Source organism: Cupressus sempervirens, chromosome 5 (assembly GCF_028749045.1).
Source record: "Cupressus sempervirens isolate cs-2001-9-10 chromosome 5, ASM2874904v1, whole genome shotgun sequence".
Lineage (NCBI taxonomy): Eukaryota > Viridiplantae > Streptophyta > Pinopsida > Cupressales > Cupressaceae > Cupressus > Cupressus sempervirens.
This window is the reverse complement of record NC_143122.1, coordinates 202944903-202959389: the sequence shown is the minus strand read 5'-3', so window position 1 is coordinate 202959389 and position 14487 is coordinate 202944903. Positions and strand designations below refer to the sequence as shown.

The window sequence follows — 14487 nt, the reverse complement described above, 5'->3', positions numbered from 1 at the left end:
TGAAATTAAGCTTCTTCAAGCAATCAGCTAAGGAAAGAAGAGGATAGCAAAACTGAGGCAAGCAAGTTCTACTCTCCTATTGACAGAGGGAAAAGGAGATGATGTTGAAGAAGATGACACAGAAGAAACAAAATCAGATGAAGAGCCAATCCAAAAGATGGGTAAGGTTATCATAAACAAACCTACAAAGTCATCTACTGCAGTATTCTCGAGAAGAGCATCCAAATCTAGAAAGAAATTGAAATTAGGTCAAGAAGATGCAGAGGATATTATTTTTAAGAGACCTCCATCTACATTTCAAGATAAATTAAAAGAGATTATTTCAGGAGCTGGCATGGCAAACTTCAAATCTCTCAGATATGAGACTAGGAATGCAGATGAGAAGAAACAAGTTGAAGACATGATAACGTCAAAAATGGGTAAATGGAAATACTTACCTAATCAACCTGTACAGCAAATTCCCAATGAACTTATGGAAAGAATCAAGCCTAGAAGGGAAAATGCTAAGAAAACTGCAAAAGATATATTTGAACAGACTCTGAGGCAGCTTATGCCGAGTCTTAGTGAGAAGGAGGTGAAAGAATCCTTGAAGATAAATGAATAAAAACTCACTCTAAATTCAACACTTGCATGATATTGGTTAATGACATTGAACACGTGGTGAAGACAGCTACAACTACATGGAAGAATATCTAGAAACTTCACCGACAAAGTGATTTTGTTGTTCATGTTAGTGACATTGATGATGAAGATGACAAGGACGAAGATGACAATAATGATGAAGAAGATTTAGAAGCAGATGACGTAAATCAGGATGATGAGGAACAAGAACAGGAAGCTATCGATGAGAATCTCCCTGAGATTCAGAGTATTGAGGAGACTGACCTAGACAAAATTGCAGCAGCAAATACGATCTCATTTCCTCACTCTCTGAGCAAAGCTTTAATGCCATCCATCTCAGAAAAAGCTTCTGTCGAGTTGGTTGTGGCAACCACTGCAACTCCATGCACCCAACCAATCTCTCCACCTGTTCAGCTGAGTACTATATTGACTGAAGTGATCAGTACTTCATCTACCGAGCAACTAGTGCCTCCTCCATCATCAGATTTGGCTACACAGCAACTAGGTATTTCTATTGTTAGTGCAATATCTACTTTTGTTGGTAGCCCTTCTATTTCTATTGTTGTTACTATTCCTAGCATGCAAATAGTTAGTACAAATACAATTGAGAGCAAGCCTCAACCAAGTACTAAAGTTTCAAGCAAGAGCAAAGGTAAAGAAGAAGACATTGATCTTGATGAGGATATAGTTATCCCGAATCTGGATATCTCTACTCTGAATCCTGATCAAATGAACATCGTAGGAGAACTATTGCAGAAGCAAGCTAAGCAATAAAAGCTTAGAGCAGAGAAAAATCAAGTGCTAGATGATGTAAAGAACATACTTGTAGATGCACTAGGTACCGAGCTTGATAGTACTCAACCTATTTTGGTTCAGTTAGCAGAAGTTGTTCAACAATTCAATAAAGATCTAAATGGGCAAGAAAAGTTGTTACAAAGAGCAGAGAGGAAATTTGAAAACAAAGTATTGGAACATGTAGCTCAGAATATTGCTATACATCAAGTAGAATTGTTTACTATTCTCAGTTCATTGGAAACCTCTGAAAATAATATAACTTCATTATTCAACAAGGTATGTGATACATCTATCTTAATTCAGGAAATCAAAGATAAACTATCTAAGATAGATGAAGACTTAACGGTAAGTGCACAACAGTTGTCACCTGACCCAAGCTACAATTCTACTCACTATTCAAAGATCAGACTTCTAACTAATATGCAAGCAGAATTACTAAGGGAAGAAGCCAGGATTAGGGCCACACTTGTAGACATCCAAGGCTTGAATCTCCCAAACATGGATGCATTGCAGAAACACATTGCACATGCCAAAACTCTCATCCATGATAATAAATTTTCCACAGCTAATCACATGATGGAGTTATTAGAAAAAGTACAGATTTCATTACATGCAAGCAAGGTGTTATAGGAAAATTGGGATTACATGCAAGAAATTACATTCTGATTTCTTGTCACATTTTGGCATTACCATGTAACATACACCTTTGGCATTTATGTCAAAAAGGGGGAGAAGATGTAATTTATAAAGGCAGAGGAGATGTGATATAAAAGCGAAGAAGATAAAGACAAAAATATATGTATATTGTAAGTAAAGTATGATATATGATATATGTATGGGGGGGCAACATAATATTCATGTATAGTTAATCAGAAAACATCTCTTACAAAAGAAATTTTGAAAAATCTCAAAAACAGAGTATGTTACCGAGTTAGACACAGGATGGAGACTAAAAATTGTTTTGAACTTGAAATTTTGAGAATTTAGTTTTTGACTGACAAGTGTTTTTGTCACTAATGCCAAAGGGGGAAATTGTTGACATTATGGTCAAGTTTGTTTGTTAGTGACTCACACTTACTCAAAATGGTTAGCAGCTACCAAGCCTATTTTGCAGATTATGGTGGTAACCGAGTAATTCAAGTTCTACCGAGTTCCAGAATCAGTATTCAGTTCGCACTGAGCAGTATCTACTGAGTTGTTGAATATCAGTGCAAACCGAGCTTCATAATGATTACTGAGTTGCACAGTCCAAACCATGGTCTCCAATGTTTACCAAGTTCACAGCATCAGTAATGTGAATCTAGTGTTGACCGAGCCAGCAAGTGTCAACCAAGTGATTTAGTTTATACCGAGCTCATAGTGTTAGTGTTGACCGAGTCATGTAGTGTCAACCAAGTGATTCAATCTATATGCCTAGTTTTGCAGTGTTTACCAAGTCAACAGTGCTGACCGAGTTCAGACTAGTTGGAAGTGATTAGTATGAACCGAGCTTCTATGTCTACCAAGAGCATGACGATGCTGAGTGTTGACAATGGTTGTCGAATATCAGAACCTCACCGAGTTTGTTTTCAAAATTCGTGTACCAGCAGTTGAGCCGACTTTGTGTATTTTGGTGAAGCTTGTATTGTAACCGACTTTGACGTATTGTATTTTGGATTCATTTATATGTAATGTATTGTATCACATCCAAATATGAGTATAAGATACATGAGATACACTAAGAGCAAAAGTGGGAAGTAAAAAGGTTACAAGTAGTATAAGGAGCAACAAAGATTTATCTATCGCAGCAAGGTGATCATTACACTCCAAAGGAATCTCAACAAGCAAATCAAAGTTGCAGATCAGAGATTTGCCACTAGTTCATCCTAACAGGTGGAACAGTTAAATCCTTTCACAAGGTAGACTTAATAGTCTTTTGCAAATCTCTTTACTATGTGCATACTTCATTGTACGTTTTGTAAATCCTTTAGCAAGGTGGACCTAGCAGTCCTTATTGCTCCTAATAGAGCAGATCATCAAAAGTGATCAATTGTAAGCCTTAACTAGCCAACTTTATACTGCAATACTAATGCTTGTGGGTATCATCCCCACCCCAGTTTTGCTTTCTATTTGGAAGGTTTCTAGGTCGCCATATCTTGTGTCAAAGTGTTATGAATGTTTTAATGATTTAAATTATTCATGCATGCAACTAGATCAAAATATTTATAAAGGATTAGTTAGTGAAATAAGATTAAGTTTTATTGGTTCCTGATTCACCCCTCCCCTCTCAGTAACCTAGCCTATCCTATATTTCCAATAGCAGCGGGGGAACAAAGTGCGCTAGAAGAGCTTCGGGTCGTGGAATAATGTGTCACAGAGGGAACAACACAGGGAAGCAATGAACTATCGTTTCTTATAGAAAAGGAAACGACTATAAGACCGGCCCATTCTAGTGAAATCATTAGAGTGAGACAAGAAAGCAGAACGCAAGCGGTGGTGGAAGTACTTACAGTCACCGTCAAACCATCAATTCATAGGACAAGTGCTACAACGTAACGAATGGCGGCGAGGGCAATTGGGGATGGAGAGGACAGCAAACTCCAAGATCGTAGTGGCCAAAAGGTCAAACATGGAAGAGACCTAGCTAGACATGGAGAAACCACCAAGGGGAAGAAGCCGTCTAAGATGGATGAGGAAAAGGTCACCATCACTCTGAAGGAATTAGAAGTAGACAAGGGTATGGGCAACCAACGGTAGGGGATGGGAGAGGAGAGGCGAAAGGCAGTGAGAGGAGTATAGCACAAGTCTGAGGAGAGCATGGTCGGCCAAGGGAAGGCGTGTGAAGGTGAAACAATGGATGAAGGGAATGAAGGAGGCACAAGTGAGGGCATAGTCCACATTACTTGCACCTGCACAATGGGGCCACCAAGTGAACAACTCAGAATCGTGAAAGCATGAGAGGTTGTTCAAAATCACCAATTAGAGGACTCACAAAGCTGGAGGAGATGACGGTCATAAATAGAGAGTGGCCCCTAGCAATCCTCTAAGGTGCGTTGAAGCCCCAAGCTAGTGCGATCTGTCTCAGAAGTACAATGCCAATCAAAATGGCAATCGTGCGTAGGAGTCTACACATCACTAGTCTGGGCATTAAAATCCCCTAGTACAATGATGTCGCCAATGGCCACAAACTTAGAGATGCACTCATACAAGTAGAAGAATGGGTCCCCGTCCTTAACACAATAAATGGAATACAGAGAAGAAGCACGTGGAAAGTAGCAAACAGTAATAAAGATATCCCTCTAATGCTGACTAGTAGGACTGATACAAATCCAAGACAATCTGGCATAGACATCAAAGTGGATCAACGAGGTCGCATTGAAGAGATTATCTCTAACCAAACAACCCACCCCCTATTCCCTAAATGTCGCCAGAAGCATGTACCTCCTCCCTACAAATAGATAACCACTGATACCCGACACTAGAAGAGCACAAATATCCTCTTGGCCCCATTTACTTTCTCAAATTTCAAGATGACCTTGATGTTGTTTACATTCATTCAAGGGGATTGGAGAAGGGGTGTACTAGAATACTAGAATGATAGTGTCATTGATCTTTTTCAAAAAAAATTGATGGGTAATAGGCATAAGCCGAGATTAATTATTATCAATTGAATTTAATTATAATTATTTCTTAAACTCAAGTAGACTCGAACCCAACACCTCCCAAATAAGAGGCTCACAATTACCCTTGTGTTGTAGGTTTTTGTCTAATGTTGTTATTGTTATTGCAATAATTAACAGTACCTTTATTTAGAGGTGTGTAATTACAAATTGTTGTAACTCTCTTACTATATTGTAATGTCCCCACTTTAGCAGTTGACCAAGTGCGTGCGCGTTAGCCTTGTTCTACATGGTCCCGAGGGCTAACGAAGGGTTTAAGGGGATCCTGGAGTGTTTTGGCCTAGTCATTTCCAGTTTGGGCCAAAACGAAGTTGATTTACTCAATCTCAGGCATACTTACTATTTTTAGTAAGTCAGCAGGTCACAGTGGAGGTCAGTTTTGGTGATGGGATTTCATACTCTTCGGCGAGAGCTTTCCGATGAGCTATCACTCGCATTATTCGGAGTCCGATTGCTAATAGATTTTAATGCCTGAAGTTTTATTAAAGTAATATCTTATTTAATTGTAAAATATTAAAGTGTTACTTTAATATTTATTTTATGGGGATGTGTACCCAAGGGAGACATAAGGGGATATTATAATATATATTTTATATTGCACAACTTTTATCCCACATTGCCCATGTGAGTTGAACGGACCCTTGGAAATAGAATAAAAGGAAGCGTTTGTGGTTTCATTCGACATGGAGAATATGAGAAGAAATTGGTGTATGAGTTACAGATTTGCTCTTGGCATTTGAGGACGTTCATCCTCTCTTGTGACATTCTAGATGCCATTCCCTTGGGGTTTGGCCTTTGGAATTCATTGCTCTCAGCTTCCTTATCAGGCAGTTTGGGCGCATTTCTAGCTGAAGACAAACCATTCCTGTAGCGCAACACTATTCAGTTCCTGTAGCACGTCACTGTTTGTGTCCTGTAGCGCTGTACTGTAGCAGCGCGTACTGTAGCAACGCGTACTGTAGCAACAGCGTACTGTAGCAGCGCGCACTGTAGCAGCTGCATACTATAGTTTTGTTGGCAGCAGATTAATGTTCTGGCCAAGGCCATCACTCTTTGAAGTGAACAATATACGCGCCATTCTATTGCTGGAGTATTTAGTGAGTTGTTTTATTGCCAATATTGCACTTAATTTGAAAATCATTATAAATACAGTGTGCTGGTTATTTTCAGTTGTGTGTTTATGCTTTCATTTTCATAGTTATGTTACATGCATAGATCTTTGTTAAAAGAGCACAAAAAGGCAACAATACAATAAACCATCCCGGAGTCATAAGGATTGTAACACAAAACAGAGAAATTAAGGGCTGCAAGCAAAGTGTTTGACGGAATTCCTTTATAGCTGTGATTTTGTTTAGAAGTGAACTTTGGGGTATCCATTACAGTGGTATCAGAGCAGAAGATTCTGCCATCTTGTGGGAAACTTTCTCCAAAACATATTGCAGAAATAAACAGGTCCAGAATGTATGGTTGAGCATGCGACAGGGGCCTTATAATTTCCGCAATACCAAAGCAAGGCAAAATAGGATTTCAGACTTGCAGAGCGAACAGTCTAGTTCATCCGTGCAGGTGGACATAGAATCCAGTCATACAGACACAGAGGAGATATTCTTTGATCAGGATAGCGACATGGGTGACCGAGATGACAGGAATACAGGATTAGGCGGAGGCAGGAATGTCGGTCCAGATCAGGGGGAGGTAATGTTCAGACAGTTACTGGATACATTAGAGCAGGGGCAGCGTATGCAGCAAGAGCAGAATAGGCGAATGGACATGATGTTGCAGCTCATGGCTAGACAGATGGGTGTCAATATTAACCCAGGTGATGCCAACAACAGAAACAATAACAATGAGGGAAACAATAACAATGGAGGCCAAGGCAACAACAATGGTCCTGAGAATAACATTAATGGTAATAACGGACACGGTAACAATGGAAATGAGGCTGATAACTTTAGACACATTGCACGCCCAGCTCGGACAGCGAGCTCGAGACCTCTTCTACCCACCTTCCCACCTAGAGATCCGGTTCAACCAGTAAACGAACCGCAGATTACCGAGTTACAGGACCAGTTCAGGAGGGACTGGGAGTCTAGTGGACCAGAGTTTCAGGCGGATATTTCCCTCAGAGATTATATGGACTTGAGGATGAGACACATGCCTAGAGCAGGAGGGAGGAATCAAAACTTTGAGCTGAGAAAGAAAGTTGGAAAACTTTCTTTACCTTATTATGATGCTTCAGGGAAGACGACTGCACGAGCTTGGGTGCAGAAGGTAGATACATACTTGCAGCTCAATCCTATGCCTGAGGAGGAGGCTATCAAGTATGCGCCTATGCACTTGGATGGCGTTGCACATGAATGGTGGCATAATGGCATGGTGACTCTAGGGCATAATCAGATTACATCCTATGAGGAATTTACCGAAAGATTGATTGAGAGATTTGACACTAGGGACCCCGAGTTACATTTCAAGGAGCTAGCACAGTTAAAACAGTCAGGTTCTGTGGATGCTTACATTGCTGAGTTTCAGCGCTTGTCTGTACTTGTTACTGATATCTCTCCTAGGAGATTGGTGGTGTTATTTTGTGATGGGCTAGCTGATCCATTACGAGGTTGGGTGAAGGGACATGATCCACTCACTTTAGCTGAAGCAACTAAAAAGGCACGAGATTTAGCCCCTTCAGTATACAAAGGTAAAAACCATTCAACAGATTCTTCCTACCGCAAGGACAAAGACAGAAAACCATTTCAAAAAGAGTATAACAAACCCAAAGAAGGATCAAAAGGACTTGACAATGAAACCTTGAATGAACTTCGGAAGAAGAAGCTGTGCTTCCACTGTAGAGAGCCTTGGGACTTATCTCATAAATGCCCTCTCAAGGCTAAGGCAAATCAAATGGAATATTTTTCAGCAGAAGAGTTAGAGTCAGAGGGGGAGGATCAGCACTCTGATTCGGATGAGGGTAACACTATAGAGGAGAGCAACATTCCTAAGGATGATAGATCATTGGCACGCTTGACAGGGGCCCAAAAGGCAATCACATTTAAGGTTAGGGGTACTATCCAGGGGCAGAAAGTGATATCTCTCATTAACACTGGGGCTACACATAACTTCATAGATGCACAGTTGGTGGCTAGGAGAGGGTTACAGACAGAGGAGCATGATGGGTTTAGAGTCATGGTGGCGAACGGTGACAAATTGTTGTGCACTCGGAAGATATCTGATCTTCGCATTAGGTTTGGAGATGGCTATGAGTTGGAGGATGAGTTCTATGTTGTGGACATGGGAGATTATGATGTCATCCTCGGCATGACATGGATGGCTTCGCTAGTTGAGTTCACACTCAACCTAGCGAAATTGGAGATGAGATTCCAGCATGATGGTAGAACTGTGGTACTTAGAGGACTTTCGGATGGAGGTTGCAGAGTAGTGTCCTTGAAGAGAATGCAGAGACTTTTTCGTCATGATGACATAGAGTGGGCAGCAGAATGCTACATTATGCCAACTTCACCAGAGCCACAGGAAAAGAGTCATCCGCCAGATATCCAGAAGATACTTGATAGACACGCTAAAGTATTTGGCGATATTCCTCATGGGGTTCCTCCTGATAGAGGGATAGAACATGTTATTGAGCTCGAGGAGGGAGCCAAACCAATTATGATTACTCCCTATCGTCATCCTAAGAAACACAAGGATGAGATAGAGAAGGCGATTAAGGATTTGCTGGAGATGGGGCATATCAGGCCTAGTAAGAGCCCCTTTGCTTCAGCAGTAGTATTGGTAAAGAAGAAGGATGGGACAATGCGCATGTGCATCGATTACAGGGCACTGAATAAGAAAACAATTAAAAACAGGTATCCCATTCCTAGGATTGATGAGCTGATTGATGAGTTACATGGGGCATGCTTCTTCACCAAAATTGATTTGCGATCCGGATACCATCAGATCAGGATGAGAGCAAAGGACATTGAGAAAACGGCTTTCCGATGTCACTATGGTCATTTTGAGTTTTTGGTTATGCCATTTGGACTAACCAATGCACCCGCTACATTTCAGAGTTGTATGAACCAGGCTTTCAGGAAGCAGTTGAGGAGATTTGTCTTGATCTTCTTTGATGACATCTTGGTCTTTAGTAAGACCTGGGAGGAGCACTTACATCATCTAGAGGAGGTGTTATCTATTCTGGAGAGCGAGTCATTGTATGCCAAGGAATCTAAATGTGAGTTTGGCATGACTGAGCTCCTTTACCTTGGGCATATCATTAGTGCAGATGGTGTTCGGGTTGATCCCGAAAAGATTAGAGCTATTGTAGATTGGCCTGCTCCCACAAACCTTACACAGCTTAAGGGGTTCTTTGGTTTATGTGGTTTTTATAGGAGGTTCGTTAAGGGATTCTCACAAATCGCGGCACCCTTGACAGATCTTACCAGGAAAGAGGCCTTCGTGTGGACAGGGGCAGCACAAAGGTGTTTTGAGCATTTCAAGCAGGTAATGTCTTCATGTCCAGTTCTAGCTCTACCGGATTTCACGAAGCCTTTTGAGCTTCATTGTGATGCATCGGGTGATGGGATTGGAGCAGTATTGATGCAGGAGAAGCATCCCATTGCTTTCGAGAGTAGGAAGCTCCAAGGAGTTGAGAGGAGTTATTCTGTCTATGACCGGGAGATGTTGGCCATAATGCATGCATTGGCCAAATTCCGATCATATGTGGTAGGTGGGCGTTTTGTGATCAAGACTGATCACAATAGTATTAAATACTTCATGAGCCAGTGTGATCTTAATGATCGGCAACAAAAATGGGTTACTAAATTGCAGGCTTACGACTTTGACATAGAGTTTGTCAAAGGTAAGAAAAATGTGGTAGCTGATGCCTTATCTCGGAGACCTCACTTATGTGCTCTAGCAGAGATTTCAGGAGACTGGAGAGATCGGATTATAGCAGAGTATGTCGGAGATGCTTGGGCTTCTGGATTGATCTCAGGTACCATACAGGATGATCGCTATGAGGTGATAGATGGATTGATCAGAGTTCAAGACAGGGTTTATTTGATTCCGTCATCACATTTGAGAGAGGCGATACTGAAGGCATTTCATGATGCACCCACAGCTGGACATCCGGGGGTCTTCAAGACCTACAGGCAGATCCAAGAGCGGTTCTCATGGAGAGGGCTCAAGGATGATGTTCAGAGGTATGTCAGGGAGTGTGCGGTTTGTCAACAGAATAAGGGAGAGCACACATTCCCTGCAGGTTTATTACAGCCCTTGCCCATTCCTGATAGGAAATGGGAAAGTATTTCGATGGACTTCATCACTGGTTTACCACGAGTGCAGGGAAGGGATTGCATCTATGTGGTGGTGGACCGCTTGACGAAGTTCGCTCACTTCTTTGCTATTCCATCCACTTACACAGCAGCACAGGTGGCAGATCTTTTCTTTAGAGAGATATTCAGGTTACATGGGCTGCCCAGATTCATTGTCAGTTACCGGGACAATAAGTTTATGAGTGTTTTTTGGCAAGAGTTGTTCAGGTTGTGTGGTACAGATCTTACACCTAGCACTAGTTATCATCCGCAAACAGATGGGCAAACAGAGATTGTGAATAAATGGGTGGAGGGATATTTGAGGAACTATGTAACTGCACAACAAAGGGCTTGGATCAGATGGTTGCATATGGGAGAGTATTGTTATAACACCACTTATCATATGTCCATTAGGATGACTCCTTTCATGGCCCTCTATGGTTATGAAGCACCTAGCTTCATGGACTTAGTTTTGGGGGATAGTAGAGTGCCCAAAGCCAAAAACTTATTGCAGGATAGTCAGAATATCCTGAAAGTGCTCAAGGAGAATATACAACAGGCCCAGAATCAACAGAAATTGTATGCTGATCAGCACCGAATAGAGCGCAGCTTCGAGGTAGGGGATATGGTTTATTTGAGGCTACAACCATACAGACAGTCATCGCTCAAGAAGAGCGGAGCTGAAAAGTTGAAACCTAGATTTTATGGTCCCTACAGGGTGATTCGCAAAGTGGGCAAAGTCGCCTATGAGCTTGAGCTTCCAGAGGGCAGTCGGGTGCACAATGTGTTTCATGTGTCTAGGCTTAAGAAAGCCATTGGTCAGAGTGTAGTGCCTTCTGCAGAATTACCCCCTTTGGATGAGGAGGGGAAGCTTGTGTTAGTACCCGAGGCTATTCTGGACACTAGAGAGAGGAGGCTTAGAAACAGGATAGTGAAGGAGTATTTGGTCAGATGGAGAGACTTGCCGGAGGAGGATTCTACATGGGAGAGTGAGCAGGTTATTCAGCAGGCTGGACTGAGATTGCTTGAGGACAAGCAATTTCAAGGGGGGCGGACTGTAATGTCCCCACTTTAGCAGTTGACCAAGTGCGTGCGCGTTAGCCTTGTTCTACATGGTCCCAAAGGCTAACGAAGGGTTTAAGGGGATCCTGGAGTGTTTTGGCCTAGTCATTTCCAGTTTGGGCCAAAACGAAGTTGATTTACTCAATCTCAGGCATACTTACTATTTTTAGTAAGTCAACAGGTCACAGTGGAGGTCAGTTTTGGTGATGGGATTTCATACTCTTCGGCGAGAGCTTTCCGATGAGCTATCACTCGCATTATTCGGAGTCCGATTGCTAATAGATTTTAATGCCTGAAGTTTTATTAAAGTAATATCTTATTTAATTGTAAAATATTAAAGTGTTACTTTAATATTTATTTTATGGGGATGTGTACCCAAGGGAGACATAAGGGGATATTATAATATATATTTTATATTACACAACTTTTATCCCACATTGCCCATGTGAGTTGAACGGACCCTTGGAAATAGAATAAAAGGAAGCGTTTGTGGTTTCATTCGACATGGAGAATATGAGAAGAAATTGGTGTATGAGTTACAAATTTGCTCTTGGCATTTGAGGACGTTCATCCTCTCTTGTGACATTCTAGACGCCATTCCCTTGGGGTTTGGCCTTTGGAATTCATTGCTCTCAGCTTCCTTATCAGGCAGTTTGGGCGCATTTCTAGCTGAAGACAAACCATTCCTGTAGCGCAACACTGTTCAGTTCCTGTAGCACGTCACTGTTTGTGTCCTGTAGCGCTGTACTGTAGCAGCGCGTACTGTAGCAGCGCGTACTGTAGCAACAGCGTACTGTAGCAGCGCGCACTGTAGCAGCTGCATACTATAGTTTTGTTGGCAGCAGATTAATGTTCTGGCCAAGGCCATCACTCTTTGAAGTGAACAATATACGCGCCATTCTATTGCTGGAGTATTTAGTGAGTTGTTTTATTGCCAATATTGCACTTAATTTGAAAATCATTATAAATACAGTGTGCTGGTTATTTTCAGTTGTGTGTTTATGCTTTCATTTTCATAGTTATGTTACATGCATAGATCTTTGTTAAAAGAGCACAAAAAGGCAACAATACAATAAACCATCCCGGAGTCATAAGGATTGTAACACAAAACAGAGAAATTAAGGGCTGCAAGCAAAGTGTTTGACGGAATTCCTTTATAGCTGTGATTTTGTTTAGAAGTGAACTTTGGGGTATCCATTACATATATATTTTTATTATTCAATTATTTTCAGTTTAGAGTTAGGCCATTTACACTAAGATAAGCTCTCTCTCGAGTAAGCACGCCATTTCCCTCATTCTCATTTCTGTAGTTTTACAATCAACTTTAGATACATTTTAATTGTTTTGGTGTTCTATTAAGTTTTTAATTCATTGAGTTGTTCTTTACATTACTACTACTACACACACACAAGGGCATCAATAGAATTTCATTCTCTTATTCTCATTTATGTCATGGAAATAGAGTTCAAGGAAAAAAATATATAGCTAGATTCTAGTAAAATAATGGAATCATCGACTATTATAAGCTTTTGTCTGCTATATAGATCAAAGCTATGACATTGCCATCAACATTATACACAACATAACAAGATAAAAAGTGAGAAATTTACTGATTCGTATGATAAATTTTCTTCTTCCTCTTGCTTTCACACCAAAAGCTAATGTAGGTATCCAAGCATTTTCTTGAAACTTATCAGTTTGTAAATACAAATAGCACAATACAAGCAAAAGAATTACAACTAAAAGCAAGATGGGTGAGCTGCTCACAAATTACAGTATACATATTTTTCCTTTATATTCATGGTTTCTCATTATCTACTTTGTGAACCTTGAAATTTGATCATACATTGGATAGGCACACACTACTCTAGTCCTCCCCTGTTACCTATTTGAGCACTTATAACTCATGTTTCAAGGATTGTGGTCTATATTGCTTCTAATATTAAATTTTATAATACAATTCAAATGTTGCTCCAGAGTTCACAAGGTTTAATGATCGAACAAAATAAAACAAACATACCTTGAATTGACAATGCAACATGACGAGGAGGAGGATTAAGAAGCAATTTTTTAAGATACCTAAACACCAAACAAGACAAATTTGTAAATTTTTACCACTAACACAAATACCTTCTAAACTCTATATAATCACAAGCTTCACATTATCAGAGGATAGATCATCTTTCACTTTACCATTCTGTCCATGAATAACAGTCATCAGATTCACATAGATATAGTCCATGAAAAGCATGTGAGTTTGTTAATCTTATAATGCAGCATTGTCTATAATAAATTTGTAGGCTTCTAGGTCATAAGCACATAAAAATAAGAAATATTGAAGTAAAAAACAATGGATACACCCATGGAAAAATTATGCCAACTCTTATTGAATTATCAAATATATAGAAAAGAGAAGAGAATAATTAGTAAATACTTTTTTATTAATATAAAAGAAGTTTCACAACTACTAGCTTCAAAGTTATTGTAGCAAGGCCTTCATGAGAAGTACAAACGGTATATATACATCAGTAGTTACATAGAGATGTAAAACACAAACTACATAAATGTCGTAGTGTAAGCAAACAGATTCATCACTCAAGTTGTTTCTCCAAAATTGACCCTATTTACTTGAAGAGCAATGACAATTGTTCCAACGGTTGCAAAGACTATTATGGAACTATAATATCACTTTTCTTTTGACTGTTAGGGAACAACAATATTACTCTTCTTTTGAGGGGCACGGATACCTAGCACACAAGCATACCAAGAAGACAAATGGTTCTATAATGAATAAATCATGAATGTTTTAATTCATAAGTTCATTTGATTAAGTTTTAAGACAAATTGAATCCAAATGTAAGGCTATACAAGTCAAATTGTAAAAGTTTCCATAGTTGTCTTAGTAAGGTCTTGAATTGATTAAAAGGTCTAATTTGTATAAAAGAACAATGGAAGGATAAAATGGTTGTAGAAAAAGCCATTATTAGTCAATACCACCATGTTTGGAATGTTATTGCAAGCTCTAGGATCATATGTAGCAATAATGTGAA

At 40.1% G+C, this 14487-nt stretch overlaps 1 protein-coding gene across 3 annotated transcripts in view; it reads right to left on the bottom strand.

The window, feature by feature from the left end:
• Positions 1–14487, bottom strand: part of MSH1 (MUTL protein homolog 1) — a 255585-nt gene that overhangs the window by 110242 nt on the left and 130856 nt on the right. For all 3 annotated transcript variants that reach the window (XM_089829144.1, XM_089829143.1, XM_089829145.1), the window contains exon 13: positions 13458–13516. In XM_089829144.1, the coding sequence (XP_089685270.1) occupies positions 13458–13516 (59 nt within the window). The remainder of the gene's footprint in view (positions 1–13457; positions 13517–14487) is intronic.